The sequence below is a fragment of the Falco peregrinus genome, chromosome 12, assembly GCF_023634155.1.
Source record: "Falco peregrinus isolate bFalPer1 chromosome 12, bFalPer1.pri, whole genome shotgun sequence".
Classification (NCBI taxonomy): Eukaryota; Metazoa; Chordata; class Aves; order Falconiformes; family Falconidae; genus Falco; species Falco peregrinus.
This window is the reverse complement of record NC_073732.1, coordinates 899605-922898: the sequence shown is the minus strand read 5'-3', so window position 1 is coordinate 922898 and position 23294 is coordinate 899605. Positions and strand designations below refer to the sequence as shown.

Sequence of the window (23294 nt, the reverse complement as noted above, 5' to 3'; positions counted from 1 at the left end):
CCGCTTCTGCAGCCTGATTTGCTGGGAGGCTGCCAGCAGCCCTGCCATCTCCTCCTCTCTGCAGGCAGCTCGCAGGCAGCTCTGCCCCGTTCTCTGCTCATCGCCTGTGTCTCCGGTGACAAAATGACCCGCTGGAGGACAGGGACACAGGTCTGACTCCTGGACATTCATGGAGCACAGGAGCTGGTGATGTGGCCGAAGGATGCTGCAGGGAAGGTACAGGCAGCCTTGCTGACAGTTGTGCCGGTGGAGGGGCAGTGGGGTGGCCGTGGGTCATAGGCAGCGTCCAGTGCCTGCCGTCAGGGCTTGGTGCTCCTTTTCCCATGGGTGCTGTGACCACCCAGTGCGGCTGAGGGGTGACCTGGTGCCTGGGTGAGGGGCCCTGTGCTGCCTGCAGTGGGACAGGCTGCCAGACCACTCAGAGGTTCAGCCCCACTCCTGTGGCGCTTGCCAAGCTGGGGAGGGATGGGGGGCAGGCAGTGTGTGCTGCAGGAGAGGCTCTGCCCTTGACCCCGGTGCCCTTAAGGACAGGTATTCTGGGTGTTCTATCAGTGCAGTTGTTCAGCCCCATGGTGGCCATGGAGGACCTGGTGTGAGAGCCCCTCCAGCATGGACTTCTGTATTGCTGGTGGCCATGCCCCAGACCCCCACCAGCCTGCCCACCCTGGCGGGTCAGGAACAAGGATTAAGGGGTGTTTGACCTTATTCAGGAGGCGCTTTCTCAAGCAATTAGTTCTGCCAGTGGATTGTGCTGATGCAGAAAGCCAGTCTGCCAAAATCAGGCTCCTAAGGCTGGTGGGGCTGTGTGGTCCCAGGAGGGAGCCCGGGAGGGAGGCTGGCAAAAAGGCTTTTCCTTGCTGCTCCCTGCCTGCGGCAGCGCTGAGCTGGGGGAAGGAAACTTGAAGGAAACACAAGGGTAGCCATGATTTTGCTCCACCACTCCTTGTGCCCCCTAAGGGCTACCCTCCCTCGGGTGTGATGCAGAGTCTGTCTTGCAGAAAGGCAGCCAAAATCCTCCCTAACACAGACCTGCTGACCCACAGCTTCACCAGAGTGCTGTGCTTCTTCGTTACCTAAGCACAGCTCCCTGAGAGGACACCCATTCCCCTTTGGGCTCCAGAGACACCTGGGAGCTTTTCCACCCTTGCTCCAGCAGCTCTCCAGCCTCAGCAGTTCAGGAGCTCAGCAATGGGGGCTGTGAGCGTTTGTGGGAGAGCTCGGGAGTTTTGCAGCCCCTGCCATGCAGCATGCCTGCGTGCAGCTGGGTTTTAGTGCTGGGATCTCAGGGCACCTTTGCAGAGGGCACGGGGCCCCCCTACAGAGGAGTGCCCTGTGTCTGCAGGCAGCGTGTTGGTGCAGATTTTCTGTGCAGGGCCAGGCTCGGGCTGCTCACACAGGAGACCTGGTTTCTGGTCTCCCTGCTGCCAGAAATATCCCAGCTGCCTGCAGCAGAGAGCAAGCGAGGAGAGCTGCAGGCTGGTGGATGGCCAGGCGGCTGCGATGGTGGGCAGAGCGTGGTGGGGTCAATTGGCAGAGGCTGATCGCTCAGGGGCAGCGTAGTGCACCCTGAGGCTGGCTCACTGTCCACGTAGCCCTTGTGTCAGGACCGTGGCGAGGGTCTGGCAGGTTTCTGACAGACCTCTCTCCACCCAGGGAATGATGGAGAGGGCACCCCAGTGCTTTAAGTTCATGGGTATCCTTTTTCTTTTCTGCTGCACCCAGGATGGAGACGTTCAGGACCTTCCAGCCTAGGAACAGGAGAGAGGAGGCTGAGGGGGGCAAGACACAGCAGCCATGGCAGCGCGTGGCCGGTGCACCAGGGTGCTCCCCTCTGAACTGAACAAGGTGTGCCCTGAGAGAGGAGATGACCCTGCCACTCACCCCAGGAGGATGAGCGACTTCGAGGTGGTCCCCAACCTCCAGCAGAGCAGCAGCAGTGTCTCGAAGAGCAGACGGAAGGCACATTTCCCCAGCGGCAGCAATGAAAAGGCAAGTTCAGGTGGTGCTGGAAGAGGGGAGCAGCTGGCCACACACGACCAAAGAGTGTTAACGAGTTATCCAGTGATTCATTAATGGGAGCATTAGATCACTTTAGTTTTAGGGACAGACAGAAAAAACCCCAAACATCTGAGGTACAAGTCCAGCATGCGTATCTCCTCTCCTTGCAGTACACCTGGCTTTGTCCCTGCAGATAGCGATGGAGCTTGCTTTCTTCACATCAAAAGAAGCACCCAAATATGCTCCAAGTACCAGGGTGCCTTCTCCCTGCCCTAACTTCTGGCCCTTTGCAGAAACCCTGACTGCTTGCTGATTTTCCTGCTCCCTCAGGAAAATCTCATCTCGTGGATTCCTGAAAACATCCGGAAGAAAGAGTGCACCTACTTTGTTGAAAGCTCGCAGACGTCAGATTCTGGGTGAGTCAGATAGTCCCTCATTCCCCTCGCCTGCCAGGAAAGCGGAAGGGGTGTTTGGTGAAAAACCTACAGCACCAGAAAATCCCACCTTTCTGTTAAAGAAGCTGGGGTCAAGGGAATTCACAAATGCCTTTCTGTCTGGCTCTTCACCCTGCTGTGTCACCACATGGCTGTGACTCTGTGTCCCAGTGAGGAACCTTTCTGACGCCTTTGCATGCAGTAATTTTCATTGTACTTCATCCCAATCCAGAGCAACGTTAATATTTCTGTCCTAAACCTCTACAGCTGGAAATATCAAATTTTTGCTAGATTTGCCCCCAAGCAGTGCCTTCGTTTCTGCGCAAGGTCTGAGCTAGAGGACGAGCTGGTGGGAGATGCTGGTGCTGGGCTGAGGCAGGTGGGCCAGCTGGGCTTTGCCTTTTGGGTTTAGATTGTTTTTGGAAAAGTTGGTGGTGTGTGTTTCAGGAGGGTTGTGTGCGAGTGCGGCTATCTCAGGGAACAGCACCTGGAAGATGCTGCCAAACCTCCCATCTTCCTGGGGAAGGAATGGGATGCCAGCAGGCACATCCAGGAAATGCCAACAGATGCCTTCGGTGATATCCACTTCACGGGCCTGGGACAGAAGATGGGGAAGGTGACCTGTTTTCCTGTCTCTGGTGCACAGGGAGCCAGTGGTCAGGTCATGCGTGGCAGATGAAAGGCACCTATTTCCTTCCGGAATGGGAAGATGTTGGGGAGGCCTGGAAATGCCCCAAAGGCAACACTGACCCAAGCGGAATTAGGGGGGTGGGACAGGATCCCTTCTCTCTCCCAGCCCTGTACCAAGTCCCTTTCTGGAACCACGAGACTGCCCTTCATGCCGTGAGGCCCCTGCTTCAAGGCGTGGCTATTCCCCTCTCCTCGTCCTTAGGTTCGTCTTGGGAATGCTCAGTCCCAGGGAAGCGAATGGGAACAGGGTCACACACAAAGACCTGGGGCAGCAGCAGCCACTGGGAAACAGCGTGGGAAGCCCCTGGTTCTTTGGTGGGATAGAAGAAATCGTGGTGGGGGTGCCCTGTTACCCTCACCCTGTTGTTTTCACCCAAAATGCATGTTATGCTCCCTTTTTTGCAGTACGTGCGTGTCTCCTCAGATACCCCTCCACGCGTCATCTACCACCTCATGACACAGCACTGGGGCCTTGATGCACCCAACCTGCTCATCTCAGTCACTGGGGGAGCCAAAAACTTCATCATGAAGCCAAGGCTGAAGAACATCTTCCGGCAAGGGCTGGTCAAAGTGGCCCAGACCACTGGTAAGAGCTGCAGAGGCTCTCCCCATGGTTGCAGCGGGAGAGGGGCCTGTCACCCGGCCACGCCAGGTTCAGCGAGTTGGGGTGCTGTAGGAATGCCGAGCTGGCCTGACGGCTTGCAGGTCCCTGTCTGGACTAGCCCCACCAGGGATGGACTATTCTTGCTTAATCACTGCAAACAGGCTCATAGGGAGCTGGACTGAGATTTGCAACACGTTGCTGAAGAAGACATCTCCTGTGCTGTCAGGGCTTGAGGTAGTGGGCAGGGAAGGCATCTCCTGGGGGATGGAGCATCTCCAAGGACCAGGTGTTCCTGCAGCCGTATAGGGGGATGCTAGGAGACTGCTGTGAGCAGAGCCTCTCCCTTCCCAAGCCCCTCTCTGACCCCCAGGAGCCTGGATCATCACGGGGGGGTCCCACGCCGGTGTGATGAAACAGGTGGGAGAGGCAGTGCGAGACTTCATCCTGAGCTGCAGCCACAAGGAAGGCGACATTGTCACCATTGGCATAGCCACCTGGGGAACCGTGTACAACCGGGAGAGCCTCATCTGCCCCATGGTGAGCCAGGCAAAGCTGGAGATGTGTTTGCTTTGCCTACGCCTGGACTTCAGGGGAAGTCCTGCCAGGGACCACGGTGGGAACGGGTGCTTCAAGATGTGCCTGCGGCTGGCAGCCCTGGTAAAACCCAGCTGTGCCAGAAGGAGTGATGGTCTTGGGCTGATAGCTGCTGAGAAGCACCTCTGCCCTACCCAGTGTCTTGGGTAGGTGCTGTGCTTCTCCTGGGAGGACCCTTGTGGGTGTGAGGGCAGGTGGAGCAGGAACAGAAGCGCATGGGGCAAGGCTGACACGCAGGCTGCAGGGGCGGCAGTTTGGCCAGACTGTGCGCTCGTGCTGGCCTGTTCCTGTCCCACATGCTGGTTGCTTTGGTCATCTGGTACTCCTCCTCTGCAGCCCTGCCAGGCTTCTCCCAGAGCCTCTCCTCCTGCACCTTACAGGGTGGCTTTCCAGCCGAGTACATGCTGGATGAGGAGAACCAAGGCAGCCTGTCATGCCTGGACAGCAACCACTCCCACTTCATCCTGGTGGACGATGGGACCCACGGGAGGTATGGGGTGGAAATCCCACTAAGGACCAAGCTGGAGAAGTTCATTTCGGAGCAGACCAAGGTGAAAGGAGGTAACGGCAACACACAGCCAGGCCTGGGGCAGAGGAGGGCACAAGGCAGGATGGGCCATCCATGGGGAAAGGGTGCCCATCCTGGCCTCAGGTGAGAGGGGAGGCTGTGGCTTCCCTGGAGGATCCAGGCAAGCGGGTTGAGAGTGTTGTCAGGATAAGTGTGGAACCTTGCTCCTCACAAACACAAATCGAATTGTGGGTTGACACAAATCAAAGAGCCTTTCTTTGCCAGCTGCTTGGCTTATGGGGTCACCAAAGGGGTCCCCAAACCTTGTGATGCTGAGCTGATCAGGCAGAGCCATTTTTCCTAAAGGGGGCTTCCAGGTGGGACCTTCTTGCTGTGTAAATCATCTTTTATTCTAACACATGCTCCAGCATCATGACTGCCAGGAGAGGGTCTCTCCTCTCTCCTGGAGCCTGGCTCATCAGGGGCAGTGCTCCCTCCCTGTCTGTCACACCCCACCGCTCAGAAGGGACCGCATCCAGCTGCATGGCAGGGTGCTGCCCCACGGGGAGGTGACCCTGGACTCTGCTTCCCTGCAGGCGTTGCTATCAAGATCCCCATTGTGTGTGTGGTGCTGGAAGGAGGCCCTGGGACACTTGATGTAAGGAACTGCTCCTGCCCGCTCCTGACCGGGGTGGTGGGTGGTGGGAGGGGGCAGCTCCTTGCCTGGGGTGCTGCTCTCCGGCATGGGTGCAAGCGTGGTGGCACACCAGCTGAAATGCATCTGGCCTCTGGGTGGGGTTAGGACCAACCTCCCCGCTCTGTTGCAGACCATCTACAATGCCATCACCAACGGGACCCCCTGTGTGATTGTGGAAGGGTCTGGGCGTGTGGCTGATGTCATTGCACAGGTGGCCAGCTTGCCTGTGCCCAAGATAACCATTGCCTTGATCCAGAAGAAGCTGAGCATGTTCTTCCCTGACACCTATGAGCTCTTCACTGAGGGCAAGCTGGTGGAGTGGACCAAGAAAGTGAGTTTCTTGCAGGCAGACAGCTCCTCTTGCTGAGCTTGAGGAGATCAAAGGGGTCCCCAGGGGTCCTTGCCCATGAGCAGGAAGGCTCTCAGCATGAAGTTTAAGGCTAATCTTCTGCTGACCATCCATCTCCCCCACTGCCTGCTCGCCTTGGGCAGAGAGGCACCATTTGGGAGCAGCCCCAGCCAGTCTGGGAGACCCAGCACAGGGAGTCTGAAGGCAGCTTGAAAGGAGCAAGGGATTGCCCCACGCAGGACAGGGGGCTGTGGGAAGCAGCAGGGAGGAGATGCTGATGATGATTGCTTGCCCATGGCTCTCCTTTGTAGATCCAAGACATAGTGCGGAGCCGGCAGCTCCTGACCATTTTCAGAGAGGGCAAATGTGGCCAGCAGGATGTGGATGTGGCCATCCTCCAGGCCCTGTTCAAAGGTGAGGGGTGGGGAGCTGCTGGGGACGGTGGGGCAAGATGAATGGGATGGGGGTCACAAGTCACCTCCTGCAGCTCCTTGACTTATGGTGTCACCAAAGGGGTCCCTAAACTTTGTGATCCTCATTTGATCAGGAAGAGCTGTTTCTCCCAAAGGGCCAGGTCTCCAAGGGGGCTTCCAGGTGGTATCTTCTCACCATATGAATGAACCTCTGTTCTAACAAGTGTACTTTGCATGCAGCATCCAGAAACCAGGACCACTTTGGTCGTGAGAACTGGGACCACCAGCTGAAATTAGCTGTGGCATGGAACAGGGTGGACATTGCTCGGAGTGAGATCTTCACGGATGACCATGAGTGGAAGGTAAGGCAGTACCTGTGCTGTTTGTCCAGTCAGGCTTACATCTTGTCCCACTTGAGAACTGTGGATATTGAGGGTACTTTTCACCTCAGCTGTGCCTAGGGAGAGTATTTGAAGGCATTTCTCATGGACCCTAAACTCCCACCACATTGCTAGGGGCTCTTAATCTGTGCTGTTTTTCAAAAGTGCTCTCAAACACGCAAAGCAGAGGTGAGCACACCCTGCAATTCACCGCTTGTAAAGGCCCTATTTGCCCTGTCACTGTTTACTAAGATGACTGGTACTTTGCTCAAAACCAGTGTCTTCTAAAGACAATTCACCAGCCTAGAGCCCAAAATACCTCTTGCCAACTCTGCCTTGCGGTCGCTGCTCATGCCACGTTGTCAAACGGCAACTTGTCTCTAAACTGATCTCACTCAGCCCGGTGCTTCCCTGCTCTGACTTTACTACAGAGTGGGGCAGGGAGCAGCACCAGCCAGTTCTGCTGTCCCACTTCTGATCTTGCTGCTGAGAAGTCAAAGCTGAGCAGGATTATCTGTCCCTTCTGATGGGGCTGTGGGACTTGGAATGGATTTTCCTATTTGGTTCAACAGTTTGGGTTCCCCCAGCTCCATATTCTTTGTGGGACTGGGAAGGACTGGTGGGAACCAGGAAGCTGAAGAGGAAATATTTGATGGTGTGAAAATGCACAGCCCAAGAAAGATCCGCAGCTCTGTCAGGAAGGGCGGACGAGGCCGGCTCTCAGATTAGCCGATGCAGGCCAGGGCTGTTGCAGGTGCTGCAGCCCTGGACCGCTGGGGCTGGCACGAAAAGCTGGGGCTGAAACCAAGCTATGGCAGAAGGTCAGCAGGTACCTTCCTGCTGGGACAACACCTCCCCCCTTACCCACGGGCCTTGCTTTCACTTCTAAGCACATGGACATGTTGCCTTGGAAAGGAAAACCCCACAAAGGCTGCGCTGGGTGACTACCAGGAGCAGCTGATCTCCCCATGGCTGAGATCTGGCTGGCAGCACCACAGTCCTTCAGCTGAGGCATTGCACAGGAGACAAGCCTGTGAGGTCCCGTTCATTTGCTTGGTGCATCCTCGTGAGCTGGGGAAAGAGGGTCTACCCTCTACCCTACCCTATCCCTCCACCCGGCAGCCAAGGGCACAGAGGGCTTCACCGCCAGAGGAGAGGGCACACTAACCCACAAGCATGCCGCTGGGGGATGTCCTGCAAGTCCAGGTGCCTCCCGGCTGCTCTCTCACACCCCAAAACTCCTTGTGTGCTCAGGGATAAAAACTTCCCCCCCCACGTGAGGCTCTGCTCTGGGGCCCTGGAGCTTCTCACCTCTGCCTCTGGCCTGCCAGCCCACAGATCTCCACCCCGTGATGGCAGCTGCCCTGATCTCCAACAAGCCAGAGTTTGTGAAGCTGTTCCTGGAGCAGGGCGTGCGTCTCAAGGAGTTTGTCACCTGGGACACCCTGGTTTACCTCTACGACAACATGGCACCATCCTGCCTGTTTCACAGCAAGCTGCAGAAGGTCCTGCTGGAGGAGAGAGAGCACGCAGCTGGCTCCAAAATGCCAAAAATCCAACTGCACCATGTCTCCCAGGTGCTGCGGGAGCTGCTGGGCTGCTCCACACAGCCTCTCTACCCCAAGCCCAAGCACGTGGAGCGGCCCCGGCTCTCCATCCCTGTCCCGCACATCAAGCTGAATGTACGCATCTCCAGGTTGCGCGGTGGTGGGGTTGCATTAGAGAGGGGAACGCTGGCTCAAGAAGCCATCTTGGAGGTTGCAGCTCGGTCTCTGTCCTCTTGCCTGCTCAAGAATCCCACTTCAAGTCCCTTAAAGCCCTGTCCAAGTCATCTGCCCCACATTCAATGCATGACTCCCATCCTCCTATGCCTGGAGCACCTTGTGGCTGCGTAATGCCGGTGGGCAGGACCCGGTGGGGTGGGTGCACTGGACAGGCTTGGCACATCCCCACGTGATCCTCACCCTAGAAAAAGCGGCATTTCCAGGATGAGTCCAGTCTTGGCCACGCCGCTATCTGCAGCAAAGGCCCCTCCATGGGTGGTGGAGGCAGGCACCCAGGGTTTGGGGGTGGCTTTGTGCTGAGGGGCTTTCTGCTCTCTGCAGCCTCTTGGCAGGAGGTCTGACCATTGCACACCTTGCAGGTTCAGGGGTCAAGTCTCCGGTCCCTCTACAAGCGCTCTGCCGGCCGAGTCACCTTCACCATGGACCCAGTCCGAGACCTGCTCATCTGGGCTGTGGTCCAGAACCGCAAGGAGCTGGCAGAAATCATCTGGGCCCAGGTATCACAGCCCAGAGCTGTTGGTCACAGCTGAGAGGCTCAGATGGAGCCAGACCTCCCAGCCCCAAAAGGAAAGACTGCCCCTGCTGGGATTTGGGACATGGCAGTGCCCGAGCCTGACCCCCAGCCAAATGGGAGCCAGCTAGTGAGCCTGTGGACACTTGATGCTCATCCCCAGCCACACCACGAGGCTAGGTCCGTCTCTTCCCAGCCAAAACACACGCTGCAGCCAGAGGTGGCAAGCTGGCCCAGAAGCATGCTTTGCCTTCCTTGCAAAGGCTGAGGGGGGGCTCAGCGCAGTACAGGCAGGACACAGGCGCATGGCAGCTGGGGTGGAGAAGGCTTCTAGCCATAAACAGCATCCCTGGACAAGAGGCAGTGTGGCTGGGGGGTGTGGTGAAGACGCCGTGCAGAGCTGTGGAGTCACGCTGTCCTGTCACCCGAGGCTTCCCACAGGGACAGCAGGGTTGTCCCCAGAGGGGAGCACAGCTCAGCCCTTGCATGGCAAGCTGCCCACCCTGAGCGGCGGTCTGCTCGGGACGCCCTCCTCCCCTCCGGTGGGAGCGGGGGGGGGGCCTGTCAGGACTGCTGGCACCTGCGGGGCAGGGTGCAGGAGCCCCACTCTCTCTGCCCTCTTTGCTCCAGAGCCAGGACTGCATGGCTGCCGCGCTGGCCTGCAGCAAAATCCTGAAGGAGCTCGCCAAGGAGGAGGAAGACACCGACACCACCGATGCCATGCTGGCCCTGGCTGAGCAGTACGAGCAGAAGGCGATCGGTGAGTGGAAGGGGTCCGGCAACCCGGAGCTGCTCGAGTGCCCTGCAGGGCTGGCTAGCTTTGCCCAGGAGGTGTCTGGGGGTGACGGGTGGGATGGGTGGTGCCCAGCACCCTTGCCGCCGTTGGGGTCGTGGTGCTGTGAGCGCTGTGCCCGGGAGGTAGTGGGAGTGCAGAGGGTGCTGCTGTGTGGTGCCATGTCCGGATCCAGCTGTGAAGGGTGACCCTGAGAGCACCTCACTGAGCCCCAGGCTGGCCCAGAGCTCAGCCTTGTCTCCCTGGTACCTGCCTGGCCAGGCGTGTTCACAGACTGCTACCGCAAGGATGAAGAGAGAGCCCAGAAGCTTCTCACCCGTGTCTCTGAGGCCTGGGGGAAGACAACCTGTCTGCAGTTGGCACTGGAGGCCAAAAACATGAATTTTGTGTCCCATGGGGGTGTCCAGGTGGGTTCCCAGCAGTGGTGCTTGGAGGGGAAGCACTCAGGTGTTCCCTGCCCCAGAGCCAGGGTTCCCTGTTAGCAGCAGTGGGGCTCTGCCCCTCAACCCCGCTCTGATGGCAGAAGCTCCTGTAACCAGCGCTCCTCTTCCTCCCTCCTTACAGGCCTTTCTAACCAAAGTCTGGTGGGGAAAGATGTGCGTGGACAATGGGATTTGGCGGGTGATCGCATGCATGCTGTTCTTCCCACTTCTCTGCACCAGCCTTATCACCTTCAGGTATGCAGCTGGGGCATGTGTGCACCGAGGCAGGGATTTCCTCCAGCCTCGCTCTGCAGCTGGCTGCGAGAAGGTGCCGTGGCATCTCCTCAGGCAGCTGAGCCCTGCTTCTACCCCTGCTCCCTGCAGGGAGAAGAGGCTGCAGCCCATGGGCTGCATGATGCGCCTCCGAGCCTTCTTCACAGCACCCATCGTCATCTTCCTCATGAACATCCTCTCTTACTTCACCTTTCTCCTGCTCTTTGCCTACGTCTTGATGGTTGACTTCCAGCCACTGCCGTCCTGGCGGGAGTACCTCATCTACTTCTGGCTCTTCTCCCTGGTGTGCGAGGAGACCCGCCAGGTATGGGGCAGGCAGGGCAGAGGCTGGGAGGAGGCGAGAGGAGGGAGAGACACCCCTCTGGGTGCTCCTGGGAGGTCCTGCACAGCTCATATTCCCATGCTGCTTCTCATGTCACCACCCATTCGGAAAGGTCCCTGCAGAAGGGACTGCCAGATGCCCCCATTTCCGAGACCAGAGAATCTCCTTGGCTACGTCTGGCCTGGTGCCAGGTACTTGCAGGAAAACATGCTGGTTTGAGCTGAAAACGTCAGGAGATATGGAGGGGCTACCTCCTTCCTTGGGTATTTATTCCCAGAAGCATTTCCAGGCTTTGCTTGACGTTTGATTTTTTCAGCTTTTGCTTCAACAGCCCAGAGCTTTCTTCACCAGACTAAAGAGCCCCATGTCTCAGGTATCTCTCCCCACGCTCCTTCCATGCCCCTGTAGAAAACCCCATAAGCTCAGGTTAACCTCAGGTAAGCAGGAGGGTCCCGTGAAGGGCAGCAGGTCTCTGTGGTCCCTCCCATCCACAGGGCACACGAGTATCCTACAAGGCTCTCACTGAAATACCAACCCCTCTTCTCTTCCAAACAGCTCTTGTATGATCCAGATGGGTTTGGCGTTGTGAAAATGGCTTCCCTGTATTTCAAGGACTTCTGGAATAAGCTAGATATCTGCGCCATCCTCATCTTTATCACAGGGCTGACTTGCAGGTGAGCTGCAGAGCTACTCGGCAGCGCGCAGGCTCAAGCCACAGCTGAGGCTACAAAACTAGTGTAAGAATTGTGCAGGTTTTTCAATTGCAATTTCTTCTTCCAAAGGCCAAAGAAGATTTTTGTTGCCATGTGATTAATTCTGATCAATCCACTTCTGCTTTCAGCTGCTTTTAGGAAAGAAGTTTTTCATGCCACAACTGTCACCCAGCAATCTGGGGAAGCGCGCTTATATTGCAGAAACAATCCTGCGAGATCAGAAAAAAACCCACACTGGCGACGCTGAGGTGTTTCCTTTCCTTTTTTTCTGTGCCCAGGCTGATTCCATCAACGTTATACCCCGGGCGCATCATACTGTCACTGGCTTTTATAATTTTCTGCCTGCGTCTGATGCACATTTTCACAGTCAGTAAAACGCTGGGGCCCAAGATCATCATTGTGAAGCGCATGGTGAGAGCTGCCCTTCCTCCTGCCAGGGTGATCAGCTAGAGCACGGGATGGATGTGCCACCTGTGTTATCCTACCCTGGAGTGAGGTTTGCTCCAGGACACAATTTTGCTTCCCCTCTGTCTTTGCAGATGAAGGACGTCTTCTTCTTCCTCTTCCTGCTAGCAGTGTGGGTGGTGTCCTTCGGCGTCGCCAAGCAGGCCATCCTGATCCACAATGAGGAACGTGTGGAGTGGCTTTTCCGTGGCGTGGTCTACCACTCTTACCTGACCATCTTCGGGCAGATTCCCTCCTACATTGATGGTACAGGACACCAGCCTGTGACAGCACATGGCATGAGCAGGGTGGCTGTGGCAAGGCTGAGGGCTTCCAAGCTCATGCCACAGTCTGCCTAGCTCCTGCGTGGAAGGTCCTGCAAGGGGCTCCTCTCCAAGCACAACGTGAGGCCAGAAGGGAGCAATGGCAGGGTGTGGGGATGGAGCTCTGCTCCGGCATGTTGGGAGCACTGCCGTGGATGCAAACCCAGGAGTGGTATCTGCCCACACAGGCAAGGGAGCACCCTAGCAAAGGCGCAGGAGCATGGGTCGATCCAGCTCGGTGCCACAAAGCTGGTGGCAGCGAGCAGAGCACCTGGGATGATGCAGGTCGAGGTCAAATCCCTGCCCAGTGCTAAAGTCCCTTGGTGCTGGGCACTTTCAGAGAGCGCAGCGTGCTCCCTGAGACATGAGGTTTGGCTGCGGCAGCGTCACGCTGTGCTCTCTGGCAGGGGTCAACTTCAACATTGACCAGTGCAGCCCCAATGGGACCGACCCCTACAAGCCCAAGTGCCCAGAGACAAATGAGGACAACAAGAAACCCATCTTCCCAGAGTGGCTGACGGTCATCTTACTGTGCCTGTACCTGCTCTTCACCAACATCCTCCTTCTCAACCTCCTCATTGCCATGTTCAAGTGAGTCTGACCTGTCCCCATGGTCCTGACAGTGAATCGAGCTGGCTTTGCTTGCAGGCTTGGCCACGGCCAGGGCACCGCACACTGAGAAAGTGCAAGGAAGGTGCTGGGGCACATGCTGACAGAGCACAGGGCACTTGCGGGGGGCCATAGATATGGTGGAAGTGGCTGGTGCAGGCCAGGGCTGGTCAGAGACAGGTAGGAGCTGGGGCACCATACAGACATGATGTGACCTCTCGTTCCCATGGCACGGCTGACGCCTGGGCTCTTCCCCAGCTACACCTTCCAGCAGGTCCAGGCTCACACAGACCAGATCTGGAAGTTCCAGCGGCACGACCTGATTGAGGAGTACCACGGCCGCCCACCTGCGCCTCCACCCTTCATTCTCCTCAACCACCTGCAGATCCTGGTCCGGCGAGGCTTGCTCCGCAGGCCGGCCACGCGCCACAAACAGCTCAGTGAGGACCAGCATCTCCCCTCCTGCCCTTCGCCCCCTCCCCGGGGCATGGCACTGTGCACCGAGGCACGAAGCTTGGCGCCCAGGCTGTGGTACTGGGGTTGGGGACGCCTGGGGATCTGACAGCACTGTTGTCCCCTTCCTCTGGCAGAAGAGAAGCTGGAGAAGAACGAGGAAGCTGCCCTCCTCTCCTGGGAGATGTACCTGAAGGAGAGCTATCTGCAGCACCAGCAGTGCCAGGAGAAGCAGAACACAGAGCAGAAGATCCAAGACATCGCACAGAGGTACCAGCGCTCCTGAGGCAGAGGCATCCTTCTGTCCTTCAGTGTCCTGGGCAGGGAAGAGTTGGGATCAGCGCAGAGGTGGCTGCTGAGGGGGCTTCTCTCTGCACTGTCCCTCCAGGGTTGATGTCCTGGCAGAGCTGCTGGACTTGGACCGGGTGAAGAGGACAGGGCTGGTGGAGCAGAGGCTGGTCTCTCTGGAAGACCAGGTGAGGCAGAAGTTGAGCAACTACCTAAGAAAGATGGGGTTTTCCAGGGACTGAGTCAACAGAAGCACAAGGGAAAGCCCCTCTGAATCAATCCCCCTGCAAACAAGTTTGAGTTTCCTTGCCAAACAGTAGCATCCAAGAGGAAAAGGTCTATGGGAAATGTTCTGTTTGATTTGACTCCGAAGTGAGCAGGATGAAGGTGGGATGTGGTGGGATGTGCCCCTGCCTCCGCTGGTCACCCAAGCAGTTAGACCAGACCCAGCTCTTCTCCTTGGTCTCAGGGGACCCTCCAGACCTCCTGGAGACAGGGGACTCCCTGCTCCTTCCCCGTGAAGCTGTTCCACACCCCGCACCAGCAGTGGGGTGCCCGGGGAGCCGGACCAGGCCCCAGCGTCTCCTCTCTGAGACAGCCGCAGCATGGCTGCTGTTTCCACTTCCATTTCCACGTGCCGTGAAAAAAATATTTCCCTGGAGGCAGTTTTCCGAGCCGAGCATTGGGCCACAGCAAGGACTTCTGCTGCCCTGGGGGGTGAGCGGCCAGCAGCCGAGGGCAGCAGTGCCTCCTGCCAGGGCCGTATCCTGCAGTACTCAAGCAAGGGAGCCCGGGGGGCAGCGGGGGTCCGAGAGGGCTGACCCCACTGCGTCCCATGCAGGTGCATCAGAGCGCCCAGGCCCTGAGGTGGATAATGCAGGCGCTGCAGGGCAATGGCTTTGGCTCAGGCGAGGACATGCCGCCCGTGGGTAAGCAGAACCTGTCTCCACCCCAGCAGCACCAAGGAACCCCAGGACACCACCCATGGGCTATGGGCCAGGGCTAAGCAGCCCCTCGCACCCCTCTGTTAAGCAGCAAGGCAGAGGAGAGGTTCCTTTGGCCCAGGGAGGTCTGAGGGCTCTGTGAGGCCACCCAGCCCCTCCTGCGGCCATTCCCACCCTCCACTCCAGAGCCCTCCCTGCAGCCCATGGCTGAGGCTCTCCACTGCAGCATCCCTGGAGGAGTTCCTCCAGGGCCTGCCAGAAGGGATTTCAGGGGCCAGGTCACCTGGGGACATCAGCATCCCCAGAAGAGACCCAGCTGGGCCCCTCAGCAGAGCCACAGTCCGCGGCACCAGACTCAGCACGCTGCTTTGTGGGGCCTTGCTGTCTGTGTCTGCCTCACAGGCTCCAGCAAAGCCCTGGAGACAAAAGCCTTTGACCTGGAGAGGAAACTTGAGGAGACCCAGCCCCTGCACCACGTGCTTGCCCGAAACCTCCTGTATCCAGGGTCTCACACACACCGTTTCCCTGTGCCGGATGAGAAGGTTCCCTGGGAGGTAGGAGCTGTGACCCTGGGCAGTGGGGCTGGGAAGAGGGCGATGGGGCAGATCCCAGTAGCGATGGGAATAGGAACAGACCTGTCATCGCACCTGTGTCACACTTGGGAACACCTGTTCTTCCCAGCCCTGGAAGAAGTGGCTTCCTGGAGCAGCTGCTCTGAGGACCTCCCAGGGACAAGGAGAGGCGAATGGGCATTGTTCTTGCTGGGATCTGCAGTGCTAGGGGTGTCTGAGGATGCTCGGTTGGGAGACGGAGGGTACAGCCACCTGGGTCTGCATTTCCTGAAGCGGGGCTGGCTCAGGGTCAGGGACAGGATCTTGGTGCTGGCTTCCAGGGGGCCATGAGTGAGAGGCACCAGTCCTCCAGCCAAAACCCTCATCTCAGCCCCTGAGCAGAGCCCAGAGCCCTGCGTGCCTTGGGGAGTGCTGCCACAAGCTGGGCAGAGGAAGGGACTGGGTCAGAAAGTGTCCCCAGGGGTCCTGCTGCCAGAGCAGGGACCCAAGGAGGGACTTGACATGGCCATGTGCCCTGCAGGTGGATTTCCCACTCTACGACCCTCCTGCCTACTCAGCAGACCACAAGGACATGGCTGTGCAGGACCCGTTCAGCCTGTGAGTGTCCCTGCTGGCTCCCTGCTCCTCTGCCCCTTCCCCGGGGTGGCAGAGCCAGCCCTCCCTGCCGGGCTGCCTCTTGCCCCCCAGGTCCTTGGAGTCTCTCCTGAAGATCAACTACAACACCATGGACGGGCTGATCGACCGGCAGAGCTTCCACGGCCTCTACACCGTGCAGGACGGGCTGCCGCTGTGAGCGCATCCGTTGGGGGGAGGCAGGCCCGGGGGGAGCTGCGGTGCCCAGCTGGAGGCAAAGCAACGGGGAGACAGAGAATCCAGGGGGGGCTGCATCCTTCCCCTTTCTGCTTTCCTGTGGCTAATGGTGGGGCAGCGATAATGGCATGCATTGTCCTCAGGGCTGCCCTCCCCCCCCCCAAAAAAAAATTACCCAGCACCCTAGAAGAGGTGCAGTGCAGTGGTGGGAAATTTGGGGAAGTGGTACAGGGCTTTGATCGGTGTGATGGGGGGTGCAGATGGACCCTGGCTTTGTCGCAGCCTGCTCGCTCTCACCCTGCCAGGAACCCCATGGGCAGGACGGGACTGCGAGGCCGTGGGCGGCTGCACTGCTTTGGGCCCAACCACGCTCTGCACCCTGTTGTGACACGGTGAGTGCATGGGGACAGAAGTGTCCTGCTCCAGGATGGGGCCGCGGAGGTGGAGTGGGAAAGGCAGCACAAAGCCAGCTCAGAGAGACTGGCACCTGCCAAACCCACCGCTGCCTGTTCAGCCACTGCTGGGCAGGGGGAGACTGCCTCCAGCTGCAGTGTAACGAGGGCCTCTCCCACAGCTGGAGGAGGAATTTGGATGGATCCATTATAAGGAAGAGCCTGAAGAAGATGCTGGAAGTCCTAGTAGCTCAGTACCCGCTGTCAGAAGTCTGGGCTCTGCCTGGGGTAAGAGCTGGTGGAAACCTGGTGCAGAAGGATCTGGGGAGGCGGGGACCAGCTGCTGGGTGGATGCCCTGCAGCAAGGGAGAAACAGCAACAAGTCACAGCCTCGTCCGAGGAGGTACCTCTGCACCTCCTGCATTGCATCTGCGAGCAGGACTGTGCTGCCCGGAGTGCTGGGCGAGCAGTGGTCCCATTACACACCCCCACCCACCCTGACCCTCTGTCTCCTGCTTCTCCCTTCTCCTCATCCTCCATGGCTTCACTTCTCACGTGTCCTTCATGTAGGTGTGTTAAGCCTTAAGGCATACCGTCCTTTGACAGAGAGGTGCAGAGACTGAATCAGACAAACTCAGGCATCTGCTTGGGCACAGCTGAGGACTTCTGGCAGGAGAGGGAGGGAGGGAGGCACCGCCGCTGCTTGCTTCCCCCATCAGATCTTGTGGCATCTTCTGTAGTGGTGGAAACTGCCCGGTGGCCAAGCTGGTGGCAGTGAGGGAGGCTGGGCTGGCCTGGTGGCAGGCCTCCCCTGTTGACATCTGCTTTGGTGCAGGGGTCACTGGAGCCGGGCGAGACGCTCCCACTGAAGCTCAAGTGGATCCTGCGCCGGGAGTTCTGGCCCCAGTTCCAGAACTTGCTGAAACAAGGCACTGAGGTGGGGGACATGCAGGTGTCCCGGCAGTACAGGGGCATGCGAGTGTTACAGCGGTACAGGGGCATGCAGGCATCACCCTGGCACAGGGGCACACAGGCGTCACGGCGGAACAGGCACATGGGGACACCACCATTGTACGGGACATGTGGATATCATGGTAGCACAGGGGCATGTGGGTGTCCCCAGGGTCCAGGGCCAGGGTGTACCATCCCTGGGCCACTGCTCCCATCGGGGAGGAATGGCGGGGGGAGGAGGAGACACACCATAATGGCTTCGCACTGCGCAAAGGTCTGCGAGGCAGCCCAGGGACCCTGGGGATGGGCTGCACATACTGGTTTCTGCGCCTGCTGCCATTGCTCTCCGTGGCCCCAGCTGCAGTGGGCACAGGGCACTGGACTCCAGCAGGGCCGAGGAGATGTGGGGCGATGCCCCACCACCCCCGGGGCCTCTCAGTGCCCTCAGAGAGGTGATGAGGGCTCTGCTAACGTGGCATTTCTTCACCACACACAGATACACAAGGGGTACTTTGACGATCCCCGCAACACAGATAATGCCTGGGTCGAGACGGTTGCTGTCAGTGTGCACTTCGACAACCAGAACGACGTGGAGATGAAGCGGCTGAATTCGGTATGGTTATCTCGCCCCCGTGGCTTCCTGACCTGGCTCTCAGCATGGGGCAGGGGAGGCGGATCTCCAGACCCAGACCTCACCCTCATCAAGAGTGGGCTGCTCCAGCTGCATGCAGTGGAGGAAGAACATGGGGTTGAACATGGGGTGGCACTGCAACGGGGATCCCAAAAAGAAAGGGTGGGATGATGGGGACTAGAGGTGCTGTTGAGCATGGCTGGCATGGGCCCTTGCCAGCAGCACATACTGATGTCTCTGGTCCCCTTCCAGTTCCTTCAGGGCTGCGACCCGGAGCTGTGCATCCGCTGGCAGGTGCTGGACAAGAGGATCCCCCTGCACGCCAACCACAAGATGCTCCTGCACAAGGTCTCGACCCTCCTTGGCGCCTACTACTGAGTCCTCAAGCACAGGCCAGGGCTCCTGCTACCGCAGAGCAGGTTCTGGTTGGGACCTGCAGCTCTACCCCAGCTCACCTGTGAGACCATGGGCAGCTACTGGAGACTAGGTACTTTGGTTGCCTCCATGAATATATGTTTCAGGTCTCTGGGAGGAAAACCATTCCCTTCCCAGCAGCCAGGAGCAGGGGCTGCCTGGACAGAGCCTACACAGCATCCCAGCCACCTGAGCCACAGGGCTCAGCCCCAGCTTATGTCTTGGTGTGTCCGCATCAGCCGCAGCACTAGCCCAGGGCTGGGGCCACGCAGAGCCACAGGGCTGTTCCTGCAAGGTGTTCCTTCTCTCAGCTCCACCCTGCTCTTTACTTTGCTGTGGGCACTGAGGACCTGCCAGCCCCAGCTCCTCTTCCACCTGGGATATCCATCAGGCAGCTCTGCTCCCCTGCTCCTGCTCTGAGCCCCGGCAGCCCCACTGCCACAGCTCTGGGAGGACTGCTCTGGAGAAGGCTTGGGGTCTTTTGCACCTAGAGGCCCTGACTGCCCTGCAAGTCGCTCCCGTGGCAGCTGTCCCCATAACTCTGGTTGTCTCAGACCCAACAACATGGTCCTGAGCTATGACCCAGCAATTCTGAAGGTGTGAGCAGCTCTTGGCTTATATACCTATGGTTTCATAGCTCTGCACAGGTCCACTTGCTGTGTCCCATACTGTTACGTGATCCTGCGCGTGCATGCTGAGCACCACCTTGTAACTGAACTCCTTCCCTCTGTCTGAGCCAAGGCACCAGCTAAATGTCACCTGCCTGCCCCTGTCCCCTTGTGCACATGGATGGAAAGGGGCAGCTTGCTGGGACCCAGGTGATCCATGTGCTGCGGTCCCTTGGTAGGGACAGGAGCGATGACATCAGTGTGTCCATCCCAGGCATCTCTGCTCTTATGGGGTCCTTTGCTCACCTTGGCTGTTGCCTGCTACAGGGAGAACAAGGCGGAGTGGAGGCATTTCTTGACAATAGCCCAGAACAGCCCCACATGTCATGGCATGTTGTGCCCAGGACTGCTTGGGGGGGATGGGGGGGTGTGGGGGGTTTGGGGGTGAATTTCAGTGCCCCCCACCTCTCCTGATGGATCAGGCACTGGACAGCTGGGACTGCTCTTCCCACACTGGTGGCCACCACAGCGCAACTGCAATTTCACCAGTGATGCACTGGGGCTTGGTGTGGGGGTGGGATGCCAGACTGGCAATTTAGTCAACCCAATTCAATAAACCATATATTAAATAATTAAAGGCTGGTGGTCTGTTGCAGCTGTTTAAGCTGGGAGCGCACATCCGTGACGAGCCCAGTCTGAGTGTTCCCATCCCCAGCCTTGTTGCACAAACTCCCTTTGCCTGCAGATGCACCCCCCGGTGCCGGCTGCAGAGGCAATGTGGCGCGGCAGGAGTCAGTATGAGGGGCTGCTGGGGAGCAAGCTGCGCGCCACGGTGGTGGCACAGCACCTTCTGCCGCGGCCCTGGGCGGTGGCACAGCACCTCCTGCCATCGCCCTCCGCCCGCTCGACGGCCGCTGCCGGTCTCCCCCGCCGTCCCGCCGGGGGCGCAGGCGCGGGCCGGGCCGGGGGCACCGCGCGGGGGGAAGAGCCGGTCGTGCCTCGCACCGCCCGCGGATAAAGCTCCCAGACCAGCGAGCGGCGCCCCCAGCCTCAGAACGATAGCTGAAACCTAATTAGCATCACTCAATTACAGCACGAAAGGGCTCCGGGCGGACGCTGGCACCGTGGCTGTGCTGCCCGGCTGTCCCACCGCCCAGCTCCTCGCCCGGCCCCCCCCGCCCCGCCCGGCCCGGTGCCACCGCGGCGGGGAGCGGGACCCCGGCGGCAGCCGCAGCAACAGGTGGGGCCGGGGCTGATCGCGGCCGAGCCGCCGCGCACCGCAGCCGCAGCCGCAGCCGCAGCCGGAGCCGGAGCCGCAGTCGGAGCCGCAGCCGAGCCGGAGCGGAGCCGCCCCCGGCCGAGCGGGTAAGGGACCCCCGGGGCCCCGTGGCGGCGGCCGTGCTGCGCGGAGCCTGGCGGGTCCCCGGCCCCGGGCAGGGCGTGGGCGCGGGTCGCGGCTGGGCATCGCCCCCGGCCGCCGGTGCCCGGCCGGGTGGTGGTACGGGGCGGGCGCGGGCGGGCGGTGGGAGCCGGCGTCGCAGCGTGGTACTCGCTTCCCCCCCGGGGCTGGGCCGGACCCCGGCAGCGTTTGCAGGGCCAGGAGGGTTCCCAGGCAGCGCAACTTCGTCTCCCCTGGAAGAGCCCACTGCGCAGTCCCACGGCCCTGGGCAGGTCCACCGGCAGGTCTGCCGGCAGCATCCCTCAGGTACGAGCATCCCCCGAGTGGTACCCTGGGGATGCTCATACCTGAGGGATGCCAGTGCTTAAAGGATGCTGTTACCAGGAGGATGCCATTATCAGAAGGATGCTGGTGCCAGGGGGATAATGACTTGGGGCCCAGCTGGTCTCCTAATGAGATCACTGTGGACAATTTCAATTTCGTTCCCAGATGAAAGGGTCTGCCAGGGTCTGTGCCTCCCCCCACCCCACCCCCACCTGGGGATCTCTTCCCCCCAGCCTGACCAAGGCAGCAGGAGAGGTGTGAGCGACACCAAAGGGCAGAGGAAAGAAGGCCTACCTGCTTTACCTCCTGACTCTTCCCCAGCTGGGCTGGGGTGGCCCTTGAGGTTCCCAGATTGCCCCCTTTACTTGGATAGTCAGTGGCTCCTCTCTTAAGCTCCAGCTCCCGGAGCTGGGCTGTTAAACCGTACTCTTTACTTTAAAAAACGAAGTCACTTCCAAACCTCTGCTTTGGCAAAACCCTTGGAAACGTGACTTGTACCAGGTCATGGACCAGATGGGGAAAGCAAAAGAACTCCACATCTTGTTATTTAAAAACACAGTGGTGATTAAGCCAGTCTGATGATCTGGGGAGTCTGACTCATCATTTTTTTTTAACACTCGGGGCTGGTGAGATAGGAATTTACTGCTGCTGTTCTCCAGAAGCAAATCACCACATCCCATGAGGGAACTGGCAGCAGGCAGGGGCAGAGGCAACACTGGGTCTCGACACCCCGCGTCCTGCAGCCCTTTTGCCTGCCTGGGTGGTCTCTTGCTCAGATGGGGGTGGGGTGGGGGGGAGAGTTTTTCATCTCTGCAGCTCTGTGTCCAGGTATCATTAATCTTAAGCCAAATTAAGTGGTCCCGGAAAAGACAGTGGCCAGTATCATTCTGCCCTTGTTTTCTGGGCCCCTGAGCCCAGCCTGTCACTGCTTTGCCAGGGCACATTACAAGAGACGTAAGTGGTGTTCCAGGAAATAACGCCGTGTCATATCCCCTCCACCCACCGCTTTCCTCCAGCAATGGGAGAGGCTTTGCAGGAGCGCAGAGGAGCTGCCCTGCTGCCCGGGAGCTGCTGCAGCCACCAGGGAGTTGCCAGCAGCCATGCCGAGCTGGCTGGGTGCAAGATGACCCTGACGACAATGCCAGCAGCCAGCGTCGTCCAGGCTTTCTTTTGCCTCCTGCTCTGCGTCCCCTGGGGCAGCTCCTGCCCTCCGAGCTGCCAGTGCACGGAGCGGGCAGGGGCAAAGGCCGTCCTCTGCAGCTCCCGGCACTTAGAGGAGATCCCCAAGGACATCCCCAAAGACGCGGTGTTCCTCAAGCTGGATGCCAACAGCATCACCAGGATCCCCAGCAATGCTTTCAGGCACCTCTCCCACCTGGAGGAACTCGATCTCTCCAGGAATGCCATTGAGAAGATTGACAGGGCGGCTTTCAAAGGGGTGGCTGCCGGGCTGCGTACCCTCGACCTCTCCAGCAACCGCATCCGCAGCATCCCCAAGGAGGCCTTGCTGGCGCTCAATGCCAAGCTCCGGCTGGCCAACAACCCCTGGCACTGCGAGTGTGCCTTGCAGGAGGTGTTGTGGGAGGCACGGCTGGACCCCGACTCTGTCCAGGACATCACCTGCCACACAGCCCCACGGGAGGAGTACGTGGGCAAGCCGCTGCTCCAGGTCCTGGATGCCGGTGTCAACTTCTGCAGTGTGCGTCAGAGGACCACGGATGTGGCCATGTTCATCACCATGTTTGGCTGGTTTGCCATGGTCATTGTCTATGTGATCTGCTATGTCCGGCACAATCGAGAGGACACCTGCAAGCACGTGGATTACCTGAAGTCACTGCCGAGTGCCCCGAGCCATGCAGAGACCACCAGCACTGCCCTGTAGTGCAGGATTGGGGCGCCTTGTTCCCAGCTTCTTTGCAGGGAGCCAGTGGCAACCTGGTGGCCTTCAAAGCTGCTCTATGGGATTTTCCAGTGCTTGTTCCAGTCCTGCAAATGAGTGCCACCGACTTTGCCCCTCCCTAGTGATGCTGGACTGAGCGTGAGCAAACCACGTGGGGGAGGGATGCTGGGGACACCCCACGCAGACCTGTCAATGGAACCCAGGTTCCTGGGGAGGAACCCCCTGCTGAGACCCCTTCTCCCCTTCTAGAGCTGGGCTTGCAGGGGAAGCAGCCCCAGCCACATGGTCGTGGTCTATGTGGTTTGGAAAGAGCAAGCTCCTGGGGGGAGACAGATGACGGTGGAGGCTTTTGTGGGGCCAGAAGGTCCCTGGACCCTGGGGTGCAGAGGGATGGGTCTCTCTGTGCAGCAGGGTCACCCCATCCTAGCTCCAGTGAGGGACCAGCCTCGCAGGGAGCAGGACATCAGCCCCAGCCCCCGCACAGCATCTCAGCACCCTCTGCTTGCAGCCAGCAATCCGGGGCTGATCTCCCAAACTTTGGATTCCTCAATAAAGCCCCGCACATAGGAAAAGCCCTCCGGGTTTGCGCTGCACTGGGAGCTGGGCTTTGGGGGAGGGCAGTGGTGCTTGAGGGGTTCGCGCTTGTCCTAATTCAAACCCTCCCACAGCAGACAAGCCTAAATTCAGTGTACCAGTGTGACTCCTGTTAGGTCACATTTCCTCTAC

At 59.1% G+C, this 23294-nt stretch overlaps 2 protein-coding genes across 3 annotated transcripts; both read left to right on the top strand.

Annotated features, from left to right (window-relative positions):
• Positions 1-19566, top strand: TRPM2 (transient receptor potential cation channel subfamily M member 2). Of its 2 annotated transcripts, XM_027785863.2 has the most exons (33): positions 1-216; positions 1723-1989; positions 2329-2414; positions 2880-3048; positions 3528-3708; positions 4097-4263; positions 4701-4881; positions 5425-5486; positions 5656-5856; positions 6186-6288; positions 6528-6649; positions 7999-8349; positions 8811-8948; positions 9593-9722; positions 10017-10162; positions 10320-10432; positions 10562-10775; positions 11349-11467; positions 11785-11917; positions 12046-12217; positions 12681-12864; positions 13141-13322; positions 13473-13605; positions 13724-13811; positions 14465-14552; positions 14970-15121; positions 15660-15736; positions 15827-15928; positions 16255-16341; positions 16524-16629; positions 17177-17278; positions 17789-17905; positions 18176-19566. In XM_027785863.2, exons 2-33 carry the CDS (start codon positions 1795-1797, stop codon positions 18299-18301), a joined length of 4527 nt encoding a protein of 1508 aa, XP_027641664.2. In that variant the 5' UTR covers positions 1-216; positions 1723-1794; the 3' UTR covers positions 18302-19566. The 2 variants fall into 2 exon arrangements, 1 of the variants encoding a protein (XP_027641664.2); XR_008749475.1 differs by lacking the exons at positions 6186-6288; positions 8811-8948; positions 9593-9722; ... (17 more) ...; positions 17789-17905; positions 18176-19566 and having other exon boundaries at positions 7999-8133.
• Positions 19567-20168: 602 nt separating this feature from the next.
• LRRC3 (leucine rich repeat containing 3) lies at positions 20169-23134 on the top strand. Its single transcript, XM_055817666.1, has 2 exons — positions 20169-20310; positions 21685-23134. The coding sequence occupies exon 2, from the start codon at positions 21687-21689 to the stop codon at positions 22548-22550; it is 864 nt and encodes a 287-aa protein (XP_055673641.1). The 5' UTR covers positions 20169-20310; positions 21685-21686; the 3' UTR covers positions 22551-23134.
• The last annotated feature ends 160 nt before the right edge of the window (positions 23135-23294 follow it).

Bases quoted from the DNA above. Each gene is read 5' to 3' on its own strand.
- TRPM2 (XM_027785863.2), top strand. From the start codon at position 1,795: ATGGCAGCGCGTGGCCGGTGCACCAGGGTGCTCCCCTCTGAACTGAAC. The intron at 3,049-3,527 runs GTGACCTGTTTT...CCTTTTTTGCAG, and splicing joins TGGGACAGAAGATGGGGAAG to TACGTGCGTGTCTCCTCAGA. The intron at 12,218-12,680 runs GTACAGGACACC...GCTCTCTGGCAG, and splicing joins GATTCCCTCCTACATTGATG to GGGTCAACTTCAACATTGAC.
- LRRC3 (XM_055817666.1), top strand. From the start codon at position 21,687: ATGGGAGAGGCTTTGCAGGAGCGCAGAGGAGCTGCCCTGCTGCCCGGG.